The sequence below is a fragment of the Hetaerina americana genome, unplaced genomic scaffold (genome assembly GCF_022747635.1).
Source record: "Hetaerina americana unplaced genomic scaffold, ioHetAmer1.1.p SCAF_7, whole genome shotgun sequence".
Taxonomy (NCBI): domain Eukaryota; kingdom Metazoa; phylum Arthropoda; class Insecta; order Odonata; family Calopterygidae; genus Hetaerina; species Hetaerina americana.
In genome coordinates, this window is record NW_027287316.1 from 61,064,446 (window position 1) to 61,084,845 (window position 20,400).

General features: G+C 42.9%; 1 protein-coding gene across 1 annotated transcript; it reads right to left on the reverse strand.

The window, feature by feature from the left end:
• Window positions 1–1,138: 1,138 nt before the first annotated feature.
• Window positions 1,139–19,707, reverse strand: LOC139696856 (uncharacterized). The gene is made up of 4 exons (XM_071595736.1): window positions 19,525–19,707; window positions 18,562–19,336; window positions 16,538–17,586; window positions 1,139–1,231 (listed from the first exon to the last, which is right to left on the reverse strand). The coding sequence occupies exons 1-4, from the start codon at window positions 19,705–19,707 to the stop codon at window positions 1,139–1,141; spliced, it is 2,100 nt and encodes a 699-aa protein (XP_071451837.1).
• Window positions 19,708–20,400: the final 693 nt, after the last annotated feature.

Here is a 20,400-nt window from a genome sequence, read left to right on the forward strand (position 1 = left end):
GCAAATTGCCTCAGTTGTCGGACGCCTCCCCTATAGCTACTACTTCTACTGAGGCAGAATTGCAGAAAATTTATAGTTTATTAATGATTTCACGTTTCTATTTCGTTAACGGAGAACAAAACGATGGGAAAGGTAAAAAATACATTTGACTCAAGAAAACTGGCTTGACTTTAGGCAAAAAAATATTTGGGTGATGATAAAACATACCCAATCAAAAGTCTTAGCCTAATATTAAGTATATATTTCGATTATCTAGTCAGTTGTAAGTTTAATTCTATAGTAATATAACGATCTTATTCTTTTGGATATAAAGTGAAATGAAATTTGTTAGATGTTGTGCTGCGTGAGATGCACAAATCACAATAGGCAGGGAATATGATATTGGTAATTAATAATGATCGCCTTACTCTATAGCTAGTACCGATATGGTACCATCAATTTCACCCAAGAAGGAAACAACGTTTTTACTTGGAAGCTACAATATATTGAATGTTAATGGTAGTATCAATGGTTATACTACCTTGATCAAAAAGTTCCCGGAATAACCACCGTGTGGCGCTCCCATCGTTCCGATTTGAGTTCTGTTTTTTTGTTAAAATGGTACATCTGTTGTTGATATTCCCTTTAAATCTTAGTGTAATAACTTGACATTTGCAAAAGTTACGTAGCCAAGAGTACATCTATCTCTGTGTGTGTTGGCGATTTTTTACAATTGCAGAAATGGATTTAAAGTTGCAACAACGAACTTGTATTAAATTTTGCGTAAAAAACGGATTTAGTGGCGCACGGACGTTGTAAATGTTGGAAAAGTGTTTCGGCAACGATTCTCTAAAAAAAACGGTCGTTTACCAGTGGCACGAGCGGTTCAGAAGTGGTCGTGAGTCAATCGAAGATCAATTTTAATCAATTTTAGATGTAAGACAGCATCAAAGTAGAGAAGAAGCCGGCCTAAATGATGTTCAGCAAACATTTGCCAATACGCCAGAGTATATGAGAGATACTCTACCTTTAATTGGCAGTTGGTCAAGAGGTTATTTTCTATTGTGTTACACGGTTCACATTTTCGTTGGTTCTGGCCGTTGTTGGGCGTCCAGAACGGGGTTCGTCGGCAACCATCCTCCCGGCCCTCCTTGAACGGCTAGCTCCACCTCGCGTACTGTGACCTTGAAAAGCAGTCATTATTGAAGGCCGCTTGAAGCTTCTGGAATGATTCAGTTGCATTCTTTCCAAGCTGCACGCAAAAAAGAGGCGTATAGCTGTTCAAGAGAACGTGTTACTAAGTCGAAAAACACATTTTACGCGGAGGCTCGTCTTTCTGCCTTAATGCTCGGAGCAAACTGGCGACCAACTGCATTGGAATGGCAGACCCCCCACCACATTTCCCGACCGGTGTTACCGCGCTGTCATGGATAGTCGCGTTACAATAAAATCATGCGCATTACTTTCATAATAAACCATGTATGTTGGGTTATTATATTAGTCTTTAAAATTGCAAATTTACGTCGATTAACTATTGAAAAATAAGATATGCTGGTTCACAAAATGATGTATCTCATTCCAGCCTGTTTTTCAAACTGACAGCAGATCGAGAGAATATTAAATTGAAAATATAGATGTTAGAACTAATTGAATTTCAAGACTTTGAGGCACACGATATCTGATAGCAGTGAATCGATGATCATAATCGCATTTTTAGCCCTTGTTAGTAGCCTGTATTACATAATTTTTGCATCTCAAAGGTTTACGCTACACTCAAGACTGCGCTCACGGGTTTTGTAAACCGATCTGCACCTTTGAGAAACGCATTCTTACTCTTCTTTGGATGCCGCAGGTAGTAATTGGAAGGAAACTGGACCCCTAACTGGAAGAGTGAGCTCCACACGCTTTGGGACTTAATTTGAGATTCTGCGTACCATCAAAACCGTTTGGCCTCTGGGTTAATTACAGAGGGCCATTTTTTAAGAGAAAACTTTTTAATCAAATCTTCTTCATTGCACTAGAGCAGTCAACTCTAATTTACACATCTTCCTACTACAACGTGGATTCTCGTTGTTTCACCGGACTGAGGCAAGGGAAACTCGTTTCGTCAACACAGTACGCCTCCTAATGTTTGCATGGCACAGTGAATTCCGGTTGCTGCTGTGTTTTTTGGACTCCAATCGGCCGCAGTCTATGACGTCAAACCCGTTCCCGCACTTCGTACGACGCCACTCCATATCATATCAACAGAGTCCTCTATTAAGCATCAGCATACGAAGTACTCCATAGTTTATAGGTGAGCATGTAGGGGATTCCATGTTAAACCGATCACGTGCTTACTCCTTTACATACCTACCTCGGGGTGTTATTACAGCTTTAGAATGCACAAAACAATGCATAATTAGATTTCAAATTTCTAGTGTTTCTCCAATAGCATCGACCTGAATCATTCGGAAAACTACACAAAGTGGAAAATCACGTATAGCAGTGTTCATAAAGCTTGTACCTCCTCTTGCGGAGAAATTTTACCTAATTATGATCGACAATTAGGACACAATATATTGGTAAAAATTAATTTTTATTTAAAAACTTTTAACTATCCAAAACTATTCTTAGAAAACCGTTATGAAGCATTTCAAGGAGATCTCAATGTCACGGTTAATCCCGCGTGAGTGATTTATCTATCTTGGAAGTGTCCCACAAAGAGTACCTTCGTTGAAACTATAACACCGTTAGAAACTTGTCCGCCTCTGGGAATATATCCAAGCCCCGTGCATGGTACGGTTTTAAAGGGATCAACTTAACAATCCTCTCGCATATGACGCCGCGGGGAAGGGTTGTGTTTTACGACGTAAATGCATATCACTAACAACGAATTCGAGGAAATTGTCTGAGTTCACCGACTGATTTTTTCCGGGCAAAACTTCTTTTAATGAGTGACGGTGTATCGAAATATTTGGAAGTGAGTTCCAGCCGGATCAGTGACAGCAAAATGACAGTGATAGGCAGTAGGCTCTTTAGGTTGTGATTACGCTCCGACGTCCAACTTGATTAAACGTTCACTCGGATTTTTGGGGAACACATTCACCAAAGTTCATGTAGCTCTCAACGCCCGGGTACGCCAATAATTTAATCAGCCAAATTCATTCTAATTTGGCCGCCTTCAGTACATTGAATGTACATGTACTGCAACGCTTTGATGAGCAGAATAAAAAATGCCACGGAGTTCGGTGTTTTTGGATCTCCGGTAATTGTTATTATTATTATTATTAAGTTCGTAATTCTTTACAGTTTCGTTTAGAGTTCTTAACAGCAAGACCGAAATTACATGTTTTTGTTTTCCCCATCCTGATGACAATATCACAGTCCTTATCTAAAACTAAACAATTTAATACCTTTATTTATTTAATCATTTGGTAGTTTTACCATGTTTTGGCTGAGATGAACATGTTCCATGAATGTCGTGAAGAAAAAAAAAGTACTTGCTGAGGGGGTAAAAGTACCAGCTAGGCCCTAAGGAAAGAGAATTATAATAATTTCAGTATCAGACCCTTGACGAAAAAATTATTGTTAAATCAGTAATTAGATTTTCTGGGATCGCAAAGATTAATAAAGAAAGCTTTATGCTTATAGAAAGTTGACAATTCCTAATCAAACCTCCATCCAGTGTCTGGGTTTCAAAGCTGAGAGGAATTTAGAAGGCTCGCATGAAAAGGACCAAACTGACAAAACGACACATGTTTAAAGTTTCCATATAAAATTCTTTACATGTAAGTCTCTTCGGTTCAGTTACAAACTGCAATTTTTTCTGAAAAAATCTTTTGCACGAGAGATAACCTTTCTTCTTTTGCTATATCCTTGAGTTCTTGTGCGTTCAAATGAAAGTGAAGAGAAGAGGGCTGTTCGTGACGAAACAATTCATAGTACGATATTTAATGGGGACTACTTTGATGGGGATAGCTTTGATATAGACGAATAAAAAGATTTATTTCAGAATAGCTACAATTCCCGTTATTGGTTGAAAACACCTCTTATCTTCACGCCACTTTTGAATATTTTCATCTGCTCATTTCGAAGTAATGTCATTATCTCTTCTCCCTTTTGAATGTCCTTGTAATCGTCCTTTCGTAATTTAACTTGCTATTCATCAGTGAAACTTTAATCTTTTTAGAAATATCCCGCAAAATCTAAACGTGGGAACAGCACGTGTAATGCAAACTTAGTCATGCATTCAAGAATTTTTTATCATAATTTTTAGTCTTCATTATTTTATTATAAATAGTATTATTTCCTGAAAACAGATGTTTTAACCACGCTTTTATCTCTCTCGCCTCAGGTAGAACGAACTCATATTATGGGAAAAATTATATATTAATGATTTTTTTAATAATGTACTTATTGCCTTAAATATTTGACGACCATGAAATTTGTACCTTGATGATGACAGCTAAATGTCGAAACTGGCAATATTATTATGAAAAGGATGAAAAATTACTTAAAATTATTTGATTTTGGAGAAGTTGAAGGGCTGAATATTGTTCAAACAGAGATGGATCAATTACCGTAACTGTAATTACTGCGAAACAATTAACTGTGAAATTACACCAAGTAAGTTTACTTCTTCAAAACAAATGCTAAACGCTTCCATAATGTTGCACCTGATCCCACTCATATGTAAGAATTAATTGTTTGTTTTACGCATTCATCTGATTCCAATAATCGTATAATACGCCCGTATGATACCTTTACGACCAGCAATCACTAATTTGCTAACCTCTAATCATCAAACAAATTATGCCAATGTTATGTTAATATCTTTCCGGTACTTTCATGGGGTTGATGCATAGGAATTTCCTACTAATCTTATAATTTAGCATACGTCAATAATTGAATCGTAAGTTTTTGCATTTATAATGAGAAAATAGTTACACTAGAGTACATTTTTTAACTAACTCTGGCATCAAAGTCTTATGTCTTGTCCCATTCTCAAACATTCAGGCAACCTCCGATTCCTTGTTTTCCTTCTCATTATCAGCATAATAACAACGCTTTACCAAGTACAATCAAGAAGAGAGGACATATTCAATTTTTTTCTGCTGCGAAACAAAATGATAATGATATGCCATGCTTTTATTTTTCCAAGTCTGTAGAGGAAAAAGAAAAGCGTGTAGTCATTGTTCCTATTTCACACACAATAAGTTTAACAAGAGACAGGTAATGTAATTTGACTGCGGGCTGGTATCAAGAGCTACGTACTGAATCTTGCGCAATGGTATTTGACTCTTTAGTGACGAGGGATAGTATTGTTTTCTCTCTTAGATGAAAAGCAGTCAAAAGAGTAAATTCTTCTCCATTGTATAGTGCATCTTGTTGGTAGCGCAAAAAGTTGATCTATTTTTGAGCGATGTTACTCAGTGTATAAACTCCCTTCTCGGTACTTAATATTAAGGGAAAATTCTTTTGGAAATATTTTACAAGGGTAGCATTTTTTAATTTCAACTATATTTAATAAAAGTTTTTGTTTTTAATCTCTTGGTAATTTCTTGAGAATCTACTAAGGGTTTAGGCTGGGAACCACTTGAAGTGCGGAGAGAACAAGCGAGGCTTAGACTTTTAGAAAGGTTCAGAACAAACGAGTTTAACTATGACACTGAAGGAATTATAATGGCCCCACACTACTCAGGTAGATCAGACCACAAAGATAAACTAAGGGAGATAGATTCCAGGACAGATAGGTACAAATACTCATTCTTTCCCCGAACAATCAGGAATCATAATAGTAAGAAACCGAAGTAACTTTAGAAATATTGAAAACATTGAATTTACAAGTCGGAGCAAAGTTAAGCATTGCAAAGCTGTAGGTATACTTTCAGGTGCATGTGTATGTAAGATGTAGTTTGAGTGTTTGCATTTGTGGGGGGTATAAGTGTTAATGCATGAATGTATGCCATGTTTTTTTTTGATATATGATTTTGTGGTTATTGCATGCGGTTTTTTTTTCTTTTTCTTTTCTAAATTACGGGTGGTGTCCTAACACCCCCCGCCCCACGCCCTTGCGGCGGCTTGCGGGGTATTAAGTAGATGTAGATGAAGTACTATTACGTACTTACGCACGAATTGTTACGCTCCGTGATCTTTCCGATCGCATCTTTGAACCTACTTAACGAGTTCGTCGATGTGATAAACCAATAAATTATAGATTAAACGATTATATATTTAAACTGTCGATGGTCGTTGACGGTGAAATAAGGAAAAAGAAAATTTACAAGGAATCTATCAAGGATATGTTTCATTATGAGTATCATGTTTAAGGCTACATCACCATTTTTAGGGTTTTTTTTTAAATCAACTAAAAATAACCTTTTACGAGTTACCGTGTTTTAAGCAAGTATAAGCCACCTTCGTGTTTGAACCTTTCAGCATAATAATATCCGTAATATTTTTCATCATTAATTCAACAGCCACAAGTATTATTGCGGTTATGGGCGGGGACGGAATCGGAAGATTTTGAAACTTGCCAAGCTGAAGCAATATGTTCCATGATCGCATACGTATTAACATACTTCTTGCTGTTCTTATTAAGAATTCGACCCTAAGAAGTCGACATTAATCAATATTAAGAGTTCTTTTCAAAACTAATTGGCATTATGAAAAAATGCAGTGGATAAGGATACACCCTGAGTCGAAAAAAATGTCACATATTTCCTCAATATACTAGTGCATGTGCTAAGAAATACTCTACAACCAACGAGAAACTTGCTGGTTCAAGCGAAACTAAAACTTAAAAATTCTAATTACGGGAAATCTACTTTTAATTTAAATACATATTACATGATGGCATGGTGGATATTTGCTACACACCACAGCAATCAAACCGAAATTCAGTTCAATAGGTGGTGGTAGAGCCAACCTCATACTAAGCCCTAAGGCGCAAGGAAGTCACAAATAAGGGGATGGAGGTCCAGGCCCTTTCTCTGTGCCACCTGCGGTTTCACAGGAAGATCTCGTGCATGGAAAATTATAAATATTAGGTTTAGAGAGAGTATGCAAAGGCTTGACTGGATTTGATCCCGGTCAACTCTCTGGTCAGTAACCAAAGATGTTTACCGACCGATGATCACGACCCTAGGAACACACTTCTCTTTATACAGTTAATAGGGGGCAATGAAACGTGGCTTCGTCATAATTTTAAGTAATAATTCTCGAAAAGTTTTATGAGGTGCCTTCGTACGCGCTTGTATGACTCAAGGTAAACCAATTCACTCTTATCGAATTAAATCTATGTTTCATAAGCCCTGTGATAAATATTTCTCTATTCAAGTTGATCATTTCTCTCCATTTCGTGCAATTTCAGTACCGATGTTATTGTTCTACCTCCTTTTTGAACATGTTCTGTTATGTTATCTGGCATTTTTCTTTGGAGAAAGCCATTGCATAATCTAAAATTATCGTGTGCAATATGTGTGCAACATACGTGTCATACAAAGACGTTGATGATGTTTATGAATTTCCATTCCCCGAGTCTCATGATGAAAGACATTTTCCTCAGTATTTTGTGCATTGATGGTCTTTATTTCGCACGAATCAAAACTCTTATAGATATAAGTTATATTTTTTCAAATCGCATCATCATCCATACATTTTAGCCGAAAACAGCATTCCACGAAGACCGCCCTCGTGTTGAGTTTGGTGCCATGACCAGTAACACGGTGTGACCGCTTTTCAAAGGTTTTATGGAGGCATCTAAAATGAATCGCGGGTGGTGTCATCCACACGCTTTAATGCGCCATAGTTTTACTTCCCTTCACCACGCCTACGCTCTTTCACTCCTATCCGCTCGTCATACGATATGGGACACATGAGCACTTTAGCGTCAGCGTTCTCAATGAGGACGTGGCTGAGCTATTGAACGATTTCTTGGACTCATAAACGCTTGACGTCGCCCCGTTTTCTCCCGATGGCTAAGGGACAGTCGATCCAACTGCATGCGTAAAAAATGACCGTAAGTCATAGGCTGCTTTAGAACCGTTTTCTCGAGAACCGCTATGTTTAATATTTAATAAATTACATCTGATCCGCAAGCGATCTTAAATTTCGTGTAACTTAGAAAGAACACAATAAATTATCAATTTCAAAAATAGTTAATAATATGGATGAAAGCTATGACTACTCTGATTATTTTTTCTTTAAATTTTTTTTATGCACTAATGTCTTAAATTGTCATTTATAAGTATGAAATTTACATCATTCATGTACTATCCTTACTTGTATAGTAAGCATTGTTCTACTTAATAGTAATCCTTAAATACGTATTAGAAAATTATTTAAAGATTATACTTTTAAAATTTAAATTTAACATTGAACGCGTGGCATGCGCCGTTACGTTATCTCCTTGTAGGTATACGTACACCTAAAACATTTCAAGGTAGAGAATTACGGTTTTTAATAGTATTTTTTTCTAATATAGAAGTCAGCTGTGGTTCTAGGGTAAATTGAAGCAAAATACTAATGAACTTAGATGAAGGGTTATGTAGTTATTTCAATGCATACGATTCAGAAAGTATATGTAATGTCCTCGAATTGAATTCGGTCACAAATACGGTGAATTTTTATTCCTGAAAATGATTTTGGTTTTTCGTTTGAGTTCCTCATTATTCCCCGTACACAAAATGACGATTTTAAATAAACAAATTTTAATTGGAGCAACAATTTCACAATGCGTTGGGATACTCTTAACCGTACCTCAGCTTCCCTCGATTCCCTGCCTCCCGTCCCATCCTTCACTACTGCAATCATTCTCCCTCCGCCACCTTGCACCCACCCTCTCCCGACCATACGACGTCCCGACCCCTTCCCTTGGGAGGCAAACAAAAGATGAGCGCCCAGAGCTTCTCCGCCGATGGAGGAGATAGCGAGAAAGAGAGAGAGAGAGAGGGTGAGTATGTGCTTCACCCACTCGGTAACTCGATCTTTCGGTTTGTTGCTGTGGAGGGGGGTTTGGGTTTCTATCCCTTACCCCTTCCCTCCGTCACATGTGGTACTTCCCCTCCGTCGAGTTTTTGTGCGAGTGGAATTGGATTTGGACGTTGTGGGCGGAACTAGGCGCCTAGAGAAGGGGATTTGGCATTTGCGTCACTCCCGCCCGCGAACCCCTTCCTTTCCCTATTTCTCCACGTTCCGCCGCCCCCCCCCTACAATCCGTGGATCCATAGACAGATTTATTCATTTACTCTGAGGACGATAATATTTTAATATTCATTATATATTTAGATTTTATCACATTTAAATTACGGTATTCCTCTGCCCATTAGACCCACCCCGAATTTTCAATTCAGAATATACAAAAAATACTTGGATCAGAGAGAAAAAGGAAATATTTTGATGTTAACGCTTAATACAAAGAAAATTAAATGGTAACATTAAAAAATAAGCAGCTACACGTATATCAACGGGTACTCCTCGAGTACATACACACACTACGATGTACAGGGTTCGTCCGGAAAATAAGTGTACTGAGCTCAGGAAAAAAAATTTATTGCACTTTTACATATCTTAAGCTAATATTCCTCAGAATAGGACCCTTGTGAGTCGATGCACTTGTTCCAGCGGCGTTCCCATTCCTGGAACGCTCCCGCGAAGGCATCATCGGGAACCTCTCGAAGACTCGTCGTCGACCTCTTCTCTGCCCTCCACGAACATCTTGTGCCACCGAAAGATCATGTTTCTGGACATGGCTGACTCCCCGTAAGCCTGGTTAATCATAACGACAGTTTTGGTAGACGATTTCCCAAGCTTTACCGCAAATTTGATGGAATAACGCTGCTCCAAAAACTTCGGCATCGCGTTCCGTGACGTGGGTCGAGCGTGGAGGTTCGCGTTAACAGAGCTCCTCACTACACCACAGCTCAGAGCCGACTGCCTTTTTCAGCGTCGCTTGCCAACATACCCCCCTCCAATCGCAGCCCGTCAGAGCGGTGCTGGGCGCGCCTGGAGCGGCGCGCCCAGCCCAGGAGTCAGTACACTTATTTTCCGGACGAACCCTGTATATACGAGGGTCATCCGGAAAGTAGTACCCGTTCGTGCCGCATGAAGTGCTGACGACGCGAGTAGCCGCTGGACGAGGTCAGATAGCTTCAGTGGCTTGTCTGCCTTCTCTGAGCCAAGTTGCGTGACGCTAGCATTGCCTGTGTTGTTTCTGTGATTGTTTACAATGTTTAAAAAAATTGAGAACGCCGCCAGTTGTGAAGTGAGGGCAGTGATTAAATTCCTCAATGCAAGAAACGTTCGCCCATGTGATATTCATCGCCAATTAAAGGAGGTGTATGGAGACAATGTAATGGACGAGTCGTCTGTTCGGCGGTGGTGTCGCAACTTCAACATGGGGAGGGGGAACACACACGACGATGAGCGTTCGGGGAGACCGTCTGTCATTACAGACCAACTGGTGAGCTCAGTTGACGAATTCGTGAGGAACGATCGGCGCGTCACAATTGATGACATCTGTGAGCATTTTCCCAATGTTTCTCGAACAATTGTTCATGAAATTGTTAAACACCATCTGCATTATGCAAAAATTTGTGCAAGATGGGTCCCTCGCGTATCTCAATGAGCTGGCGGCGAAGGACTATGCAGCAGGAATACAGAAACTTGTCACACGTTATGACAAATGCCTTAATTTGCTTGGAGATTATGTTGAGAAGTAGTTTAAAGTATCCTCTTTCAAATAAAATTTTTTATGTTTGTTAATATTTACTTTTGTGTCTTTATTTCACGAACGGGTACTACTTTCCGGATGACCCTCGTGTGTATATATATATATACATATATATATGTATATATGTATATTATTATTATTATTATTAGGTAATCTACCGGTTAAGGTAGGTTTTTGGATGGAAATAATTGCTAATTAAATAATTTGTGGCCCCTAGCAAAACACAACATCCTACTTTACATCAGGTCCCTCTTCAGCTCTGAGTACTTTCTTCCTCCCTTCATCCCGTCCAACATCCCTATTCTGTTCCTGCCCTTTCCTCGTTTGCCTAATATTCTCCCCTCTATTACAGTTTTCAATATCCCGCTGCCGGTCAATACCCCCTTCATCCACTTTTCCTGCCTCCATAGCATATCTCCCAACAAACCCCTCTCTTCGCCCACCATACCAAGTACTTCCTCGTTTCTTTTCTTCTCTGTCCATTTCACCTTCTCCATTCTCCTCCACACCCACATTTCAAAAGCCTCCAATCTACGTCTATCCTCCTGCTTCAATGACCACGTTTCCGCGCCGTACATAGCTACGCTCCATATCAAAGTTTTTACGAGTCTTTCCTTAACATCCTTACTCAACGTCCCCGTCATCAACTCCCTCCTCCTTGTGAAAGCCTCTTTGCCTTGCGCCATTCTTCTCCTTACGTCCCTTTGACCGTGTTGGTCCAAAACCCTACCGAGATACGTAAACTGTTCTACCTGCTCTAGTTTTTGCCCTCCTATTTTGATGTTTAGCTTAGCCTTTTCCTTTCTAGAAAATCGTATAACCTTTGTTTTATTAATATTGATTATCATCCCATACCTGTCGCACTTAATTTCCAATTCAATAAGCAATGCTTGCAGCCCCTTGGCTGACTGACAAACTAAAGCTTGGTCATCAGCAAACCTAACTGATTTTACGAATTCCCCACCCACTTTCATTCCTACCTCGAGTTCTTCCCATGCCTCTTTGATCATTTCCTCTGCATACAGGTTGAACAGCAACGGTGATAATGGGCAACCCTGCCTTACACCCCTTCCTAACACTGCCCATCCTGACTCCCCGTTTCCCACCCGCACCTGAGCAGTCTGAGACATGTACAGGTTGCGGATTAGCCTCCTTTCCCTCCAATCTATTCCTATTTTCTGCAATATACTCATTAGTTTTTCCCAATTCACTCTATCAAACGCTTTTTCGAAATCTATGAAACAGGCAAATACCTCCTGGTTGTGTTCTATATTCCTTTCGATTAATAATCTCATTATTGCAATGGCATCACGCGTACCTCTCCCCTTCCTAAACCCAAACTGATCATCACCTAAGGAATCATTTGCCCACCTCTCTATCGTTTTGTTTATGATCCTAAGAACAACGTTAGCTGCGTGGGATATCAAACTTATTGTCCTATAGCCTTTACCTTTTTCGGAATAGGAACTAAAACTGATCTCACAAAGTCTTCTGGCCAGATTCCCTCCTCATAAATAATACGGATCAGCCCATATAGCCTCCTCCTCCCACATTCTCCTAAGCATTTTAAAAGTTCCGCGGGAATAATATCCACCCCCACGGCCTTATTTAGTTTCATCTCCTTTAATGCCCTTTCTATCTCATTGTCTAGTATGCCTGGACCAAAGCTATGTTTCTCTACGTCATGTTCCTTTTCAATGTCTAACTTTGTTGGTCTGAGTTCTTTACTATACAGTTCTTCTATATACTCCTTCCATCTCTCTTGGATCTTTCCTGCGTCAACTATTACCTTACCCGCCTTATTTCTAACTGTTAGCATAGCTCTTCCTTTCTTACTTCCCGATAAAGATTTAACTTTGCTGTACAGCGCACCGATTCCACCCTTCCTCTGCAGACTTTCCATATCCTCGCACTGCGTCTTCCACCATGCTTCTTTTGCTTTATTTGTTGCCCGCCTCAATTTATTGTTCAATTCTTTGTAGTTCATTTTGCCTAATTCTGTATTTATATTCTTCCATTTTCGCCGCTCATCCATCTTTGCAATCATCTCATCCGTGATCCATGGTTTCCTAGTCCTTTTAGCGTTAACGGTTCCAATAATGTCTTTTGCGGCTTTAGACAACCCTTTCTTGATACTTTCCCATTTTTCTTCGATGGTACTTAGCTCTTTACCATCCTCCATGATTTCCTCCACTAAATTGTGGTCAGAGTCCGAATCCGCTCCCGGGAAGCTGTGCGAATTTATCAAACTGTTCCTAAACCTGTGTCTGACTAGGATATAATCTAGCTGATACCTTTCTGAGTCACCTGGCATTTTCCATGTATACCTGCGTCTTTTGTGGTGTCTAAACCAAGTGATGGTGATGACTAGCCCCTGTCTCCTGAAGAACTCAAATGCTTTCTCCCCGCGGTCATTCCTCGTGCCTAAACCGTAGTCCCCCACCTCATCACCATCTCTTCCTTCACTTACCGTCGCATTCCAATCCCCCATCACTATCAAATGTTTCCCTGCAGGAACACACGCGATTATGTCCTCTAACTGATCGTATATCCTATCGACCTCTTCTTCCTTATGGTTGCTCGGTGGTATGTATACCTGAATAATAACCAAGTTGGTCGGTTCTGCTTTTATCTCTACTAGTAGTATTCTATCCGTTACCTGCTCTATGTTGAATACGCTTCTTCCTACCTCTTCATTGAATACTATGGCAACCCCTCGTTGGCTCTCGTCCCCGCCGCTGTATATTATTCTATACTTATCACTCCAGTAATCCCCGCTATCTTTGCATCTCACCTCGCATAGACCTAAAATATCTATATTTACCCTTTTCATCTCTCGCTTAACATTCTCCAATTTCCCTGTCCTCATCATTGTCCTAACATTCCACGTTCCTATTCTAACTAATGTGGTCTTCTTCTCCTGCGTCTTCTGTCTTGCTGCTGCTGGTTTTCCTTTGCAAGGTTTTCGTGGGATGACGACCGTGGAAGCCTTGCCTCCCCCACTGCCGGCCACGACACACGGCCGATTGGGCCGAGCCCCATAGTTGCCAGGACTCAAAATCTCTGTATAGTGCATCATGTTAATCTTGGGAATAATAATTGAGGTGGTTCCCTGTTGCCTTTCTCAATAGTGTTTTTAAAGTGACACCATCACTTACTGGCCGCCCCACTGAGGTCAGACGCCATTGCAGCCGCCTCACTGAGGAACAGTCGCTGCGTGGACTACCTTTCGTCTGGCTCCTAACCTTCGACCTATCTGGCATGGGTGACCCTACCATGAGCAATAATTATTACTCCCGCCAGCACAGCTCTAGGGGTCATCGGAACGCACAAGCCCTTCCACCACATCAAGGTTGTAGTCCGGGGAGGGATATATATGTATGCAATTATATATATATATACAATTTTATATATATACTAGCTGAATACCCGGCTTTGCACGGGTTAGGGAGAAACAATAATATAAATATACTACATAAATAAAAACAACAAATTATAAAGTACAATAATACACTACTTCATACAAATTTAAGAATCTTTTTTATTTAACACCTGTTTAAAAACTATTTGTTTTTTGTTTCATATCCAGGAGAAAGAATATATAAATTTTTAGGCGAACCTACTATGGAGCAAGCAACATAAAGTTGCCCGTGGCGATCTTAGATGAACACCACAAAACTTTAAAGACTGTCCCTGTGATTTATTAATGGTAATTGAAAAAGCTACCCGGACTGGAAACTGTAATCTTTTAAAGTTGAAGGGAAGATCAGTTGGGATTAGAGGTACCCGTGGAATAAAAATTATTTAACCTTTTCCTTTTCCAGTTAAAATGACTGCCTGGATTATATTTTTCATTAATTTTGTCACACACAATCGTGTCCCATTGCAGAGTTTTGGTGGATCTAAATTTCGCAATAAAATGATTGGAGATCCTACTTTAAGTATAAGGCGATGTTGTGGCAATCCAGCTGGATCAAGTGAATTTAGGAATTCCGTTGGATAATTGACAGCTTCGTCAGCATCCACTACGGTATCAACCGATTTATATTCAATCACGTCTCCTGGCAGCATGGCTAGCATCTCCTTGTTAATTTCATTAACATCATCGTTCTTAGGAGCAAGAATGGCTCTTTCTCGCAACCATTCTAAATTTTTATAATTTTGATCAACGTTAGGATAGACTGCTTGTATCATATCGCGGACAGTTTTCACCGATACACATAAATCTGACGGCAATTTTATCATACCAGATGCTTCAATAAATAATCTATCTTCTCCAATCTCCAAAAGTTTATTTGCAAAATTTTGAGCATTCCCATCTCTTAAGAGGATTCGCATGTTTTGTTTAAGGCTAATTTCTTGGACATGATTCCATAGGACAGAATGTTTTAAACAGGCATAAATTTCATCGGCTGGAGTCGATTTTGGAATGACAGGCAGAGTTTGACGGAAGTCTCCACTCAGGAGTACCAGAGCTCCTCCCATTAAACTGCAGTTTCCTCTAAGATCTTGAAGTGTTGCGTTGAGGGCCTCAAGAGATTTTTTATGAGCCATCGTACACTCATCCCAAACTATCAATTTACATTCTATAAGAACTTGTGCCTGGCCACTTGTTTTATTTATATGACATGTGGGATTTTCTTGTCGGGAAATATTAAGTGGCAACTTAAGGGCAGAGTGGGCTGTTCTTCCTCCTTCCATTAATGTCGCTGCAATACCTGAAGATGCAACGGCTAGAGCAATTTCTCCATGAACCCTGATTTCAGCGAGAACTAAATTAATTAAAAATGTTTTCCCGTGCTACCAGCAGCATCAAGAAAAATGATACCTCCTTCTTGTTTATCTACTTGATCCATTATTGTTTCGTACGCAAATTTCTGATCTTCATTAAGAAGTGGCTTCTTATCCGCGATGTATGCTTCTAAGTCTAAGACATTGTAGCTAGTTTCACGTATATAATCTGGATAAAATACACCCTGTTGATCTTGTACAGGTGCAAAAAGACCGAGTTCCACTAAAGTCTTGTTAACCATGGTGATACACTTTTCCTCCAAAATAATCAAAGTTTTATTAAAAATGTCGGAGTTAAACGTAATATCCAATGTAGGATTTTCACTTCGAACTTTAGCCAGTATATCCTCACTCATTGATTCTTTATATTTTTCCCATATTGTTTTTGGGTTACATGGATTACAGGAGGTTATTATGATGGTGAAGGGGTATCCTTCTACGCTAGTGGACGTTAGGAAAAATTACACTCGAGCGTTAAACTCAACGGGTTTATTATCGAAACGGATTTACAGAGGGCGATCGTACAGCTTGCTTCTTCATTCGCGGCAGACTGACTCTCCCGCCCGACGTCCACCTTTCTCCCTCGTACCGACGCCGTGTCCCCCTGGTGGTACTTTCCGGAACTTGGAACAAATAAGTTCCACCGTGCGTTCCGTCTGCTCTCCTTGCGCCGCCACATCACCCCCTCTGTAGACTTTAGGCCACTAAAGAATGAAAAGGGAAGGATTAGCGAAAAGAAGTGAGATGCTATGGTACAAAATCTTCCAGGTGCTTTGGGAAATGGACCCTCCTCCCAAAGCGGGTCTCTCTCGGCTCTTCGGCAGGTGCAGCAGTGGTGGTTCTTGGGTGTGTTTTGTCCCGAAGAGATGCGGGTGCTGCGCTGCTCGTCCCGTCGTTCTCCTCAAGAGTGTAGGCAGGTTTTATGCGGTCGATTGAAATTGTTTTCTCACTACCTCGGACGTTGACCACGAAAAATTTTGGCTCTCTTCGGATGACCGGGAAGGGACCCTCGTACGGTGGCTGAAGATTAACCTTTGTCGCGTCGTTTCTCACGAAAACGTGGGATGAGGACGACAGGTCTTGATGCAAGAAGACAGACTTCTTGCCGTGGCGTGACGCAGGAACTGGTCGTATGGTGGAGAAATGTTGCCGTAGCTGCGCGGCGAAATTAAGGTCGTCGTCCGCCGGCCGCTCGCTAGGGACGAAAAACTCTCCTGGTAGACGGAGTGGTTGACCATAAACCATCTCCGCCGGCGACGCCCCAATGTCTGCTTTCCAGGCGGCTCGTATACCGAGCAGCACTACTGGCAGGACGTCCGGCCAACCATCCGACTGGTGGCACATTATGGCTGCCTTCAGTTGGCGGTGGAACCTCTCCACCATGCCATTTGCTGCGGGGTGATAAGCCGTGGTTCTCAGGTGCCTCGAACCGGTGAGCCCCGCCAACTGCTGGAACAGATGTGATTCAAACTGTCGGCCTTGGTCCGTCGTAATCCGGAGTGGAGTGCCGAAGCGAGCCACCCAATTCCGAAAGAATTCCTTGGCGACCGTGTCAGCTGTTGCGTCCCTAACCGGGAACGCCTCTGGCCATCTTGAAAAACGATCGACACACGTCAGGCAATACCGATATCCCGCGGAAACCGGCAAGGGGCCTACAATGTCGATATGAACATGTTCAAAACGCTGGGTGGGCGGCGCAAAGCCTCCCACAGGGGACACTGTGTGGCGATGAATCTTCGCTCGCTGGCAGGGAATACATGCGCGTGTCCATGCACGGCAATCCTTGCGCATCGAGGGCCACACAAACCGTTCTGCGACCAACTTGGTGGAAGCCCGTATTCCTGGGTGTGACAAGCAATGCAGCGAGTCAAAGACTGGCTTCCGGAAGGGTTCAGTTACATAAGGGCGGACTGATGGTGTCGACACGTCACAATATAACTGAAATTCACACTCGGGAATGCGCATCATTTTCAACCGGAGGGAATCGTTGGGCTGTTTGAGCCGGTCGTCTTCCGCCTGAGAACGTGCGAGGGCGCGGTAATCGATGGCACCACTCACAGCTTCTACCCTTGAAAGGGCGTCCGCGACTACGTTTTCGCTGCCTGACAGATGACGGATGTCGCTGGAGAACTGGGCAATGTAATTTAGATGCCGAAACTGACGCGGGGAACACTTTTCTGGTTTTTGGGCGAAGGCATAAATCAGGGGTTTATGGTCAGTAAAAATTGAAAATTCACGACCCTCGAGCATATGCCGAAAATATTTAACAGATTCATACACGGCAAGCAGTTCCCTGTCGTACGGGCTGTACTTTTGCTGCGTGGAAGTGAGTCTACGGGTAAAGAAACCGAGTGGCTGCCAACCGTTGCTCGTACTCTGCTGCAAGACTCCGCCCAACGAGGCGTCCGACGCGTCCGTAAAAAGGCCTAAGGGCAGAGAGACGTCTGGGTGCGCGAGAAACGTCGCTTGCGCGAGGGCGTCTTTGCATTCATTGAACGCACGATCCAAGCCGTTATTCCACCGCACAGGTTCATTCCCTTTTACTCCCCCCCTTAGGACATCGTTAAGTGGCAGTTGGATTGCCGCAGCCTTTGGAATGAGCCGTCTATAAAAGTTAATCATGCCCAAGAATTGGCGCAGTTTTTTCACAGTTTCCGGGACAGGAAAGCACTTAATCGCATCTATTTTCGCCGTCGTCGGCTTAACCCCGGATGCACTGACACAGTAGCCTAAGAAGGACACTTCCGTCCTACCTAGCACACATTTGGCGGGATTTACAAGCACTCCGTACTCCCACAAACGCGCAAATAGCTCACGTAGATGGCGCTCGTGCTCTTCAACGTCCATCGAGGCGACTAAAATGTCGTCTAAATAGGCGTACGAGTGGTCCAAACCCCTTAACACCTCATCGATGAACCTTTGAAATGTTTGGGCTGCATTTCTCAGGCCGAACGGCATGCACGGGAATTCAAAGAGTCCGAATGGCGTGATGATTGCCGTTTTTGAAATGTCGTCGGGGCACACAGGTATTTGATGGTACGCGCGTACGAGGTCAATACGCGAAAATACAGTCTTACCGGCCAGATTGTGCGCAAAATCGGCGATATGAGGCACCGGGTATCGGTCGGGAATGGTCCGCGCGTTGAGACCGCGATAATCTCCGCAGGGACGCCACTCGCCATCCTTCTTGGGCACCAGATGCAGAGCCGAGGCCCAACAACTGTCCGACCGTCGGACCGTACCGCTGCGTAGCATCTCGTCGAACTCCTTCTTGGCGATGGCGAGCTTATCTGGTGCTAGTCGCCGGGGCTTGCAGGCGACGGGGGGTCCGGACGTCACCTTGATGTGATGCATGGTCGTGTGCCGGGGCTCCCTCGGTGTGCCAGCTGGGCGAGTGATCTCTGAGAATTCGGTCAGAATCTCATGGAATCGAGATGATTCGATTACAGTCTTCACCTGCGGGACCGAACACGGCACAATGCGACCGCCCGTGCCCAACGACGTTATCCCATCCGTTATTCGCTGCCGGCGGACGTCCACTAAAAGGCTGTAAAAGGACAGAAAGTCCACGCCAATGATGGGCCTATAGACATCCGCCACGACGAAGCGCCAACGGAAGTCCCGCTTTAGGCCTAAATTCAAGGCTAAGTCTAACCACCCGTAGGTCTTTATCACCGTCCCGTTCGCGGCAAATAGCTGGTAGGTAGAAAGTGGCTGTCGTCCCTTCACCAGCTTACGCGGGTAAACGCAAAGATCGGAACCGGTGTCGACCAGGAATTCTGTCTTCGTCACCGAGTCCACAACATACAGGCGGCGAGGCTGGGGGCAGCGGGCGTCGGCCGCAATTACGCCCTGCCCTCGTGGTTTTCCGACTTATAGGCGCACGGGGAACGGCACTTAGTCGCGCGAGCACCAAAAGTAACATGTAACCAGCACCACCTTGCATCTGGAGGCGCGGAAGGGCTGCGGGCACGCCGCTGTCGGCTTTTGGAACGTTTCCGTCCGTGAAAATCTGGACAAGAAGCAGTCAACGCGGCTACCTGTTGTGTAAGGGCCGCTATCTGACTTCGAAGTTCCTCCACTTCGGAATGCGGCGTGACACTGGCGACTTGCGGGGGGCGCGGCACCTCGTGCACCTTGTCGGCTAGTTTCGACAAGCTTTCCAGTTCCAGCGAGTCTTGTGAGGCCAGGATGGACTGTGTGTGGGATGGCAAGCGATTCATCCACAGCGTCTTCAGAAAGTCGTCTGGCACGGCAACGCCAGCCAACGTCCGTAGATGGCGCAAGAACTGGGATGGCTTCCGGTCCCCCAACTCCTCGTGCTCGAGGAGTTGACGTATTTTCTGCGCCTGCGAGACGGAGAGTCGTTGGATTAATTCCTCCTTGATCTTCTGGTATGGGTCTGCCCTGGGGGGATTCACAATAATGTCCTCCACTTCCAGCGCGTGGCGATTGTCTAACTGGGCGACCACGTGGGAATACTTCGTCGCCTCACTCGTTATTCCCGCTTGCGAGAACTGAACTTCCAGCTGCGAAAACCATAGAGCCGGCTTTTCTGGCCAAAAAGGTGGAACTCGCATCGTCACTCTGTTTACGATTGACTCCTCCGACCCGTTGCTTGGAGGCGGCATTTTGCACCACGTGGCGCTTCAAGTCACAGAACGAAAAAAAAATGCAAACCTTAGCTCACGCGTGATCACGTCGGGGTCACCAATGAAGGGGTATCCTTCTACGCTAGTGGACGTTAGGAAAAATTACACTCGAGCGTTAAACTCAACGGGTTTATTATCGAAACGGATTTACAGAGGGCGATCGTACAGCTTGCTTCTTCATTCGCGGCAGACTGACTCTCCCGCCCGACGTCCACCTTTCTCCCTCGTACCGACGCCGTGTCCCCCTGGTGGTACTTTCCGGAA

Coding starts and splice junctions, on each gene's coding strand:
- LOC139696856 (XM_071595736.1), bottom strand. CDS start 19,707: ATGAATCGCTTGCCATCCCACACACAGTCCATCCTGGCCTCACAAGAC. Junction 19,337..19,524: donor TAGCGGCCCTTACACAACAG/GTAGCCGCGTTG, acceptor CCACGAGGGCAG/GGCGTAATTGCGGCCGACGC. Junction 17,587..18,561: donor TTTTGCGCACAATCTGGCCG/GTAAGACTGTAT, acceptor GTCATCTGTCAG/GCAGCGAAAACGTAGTCGCG.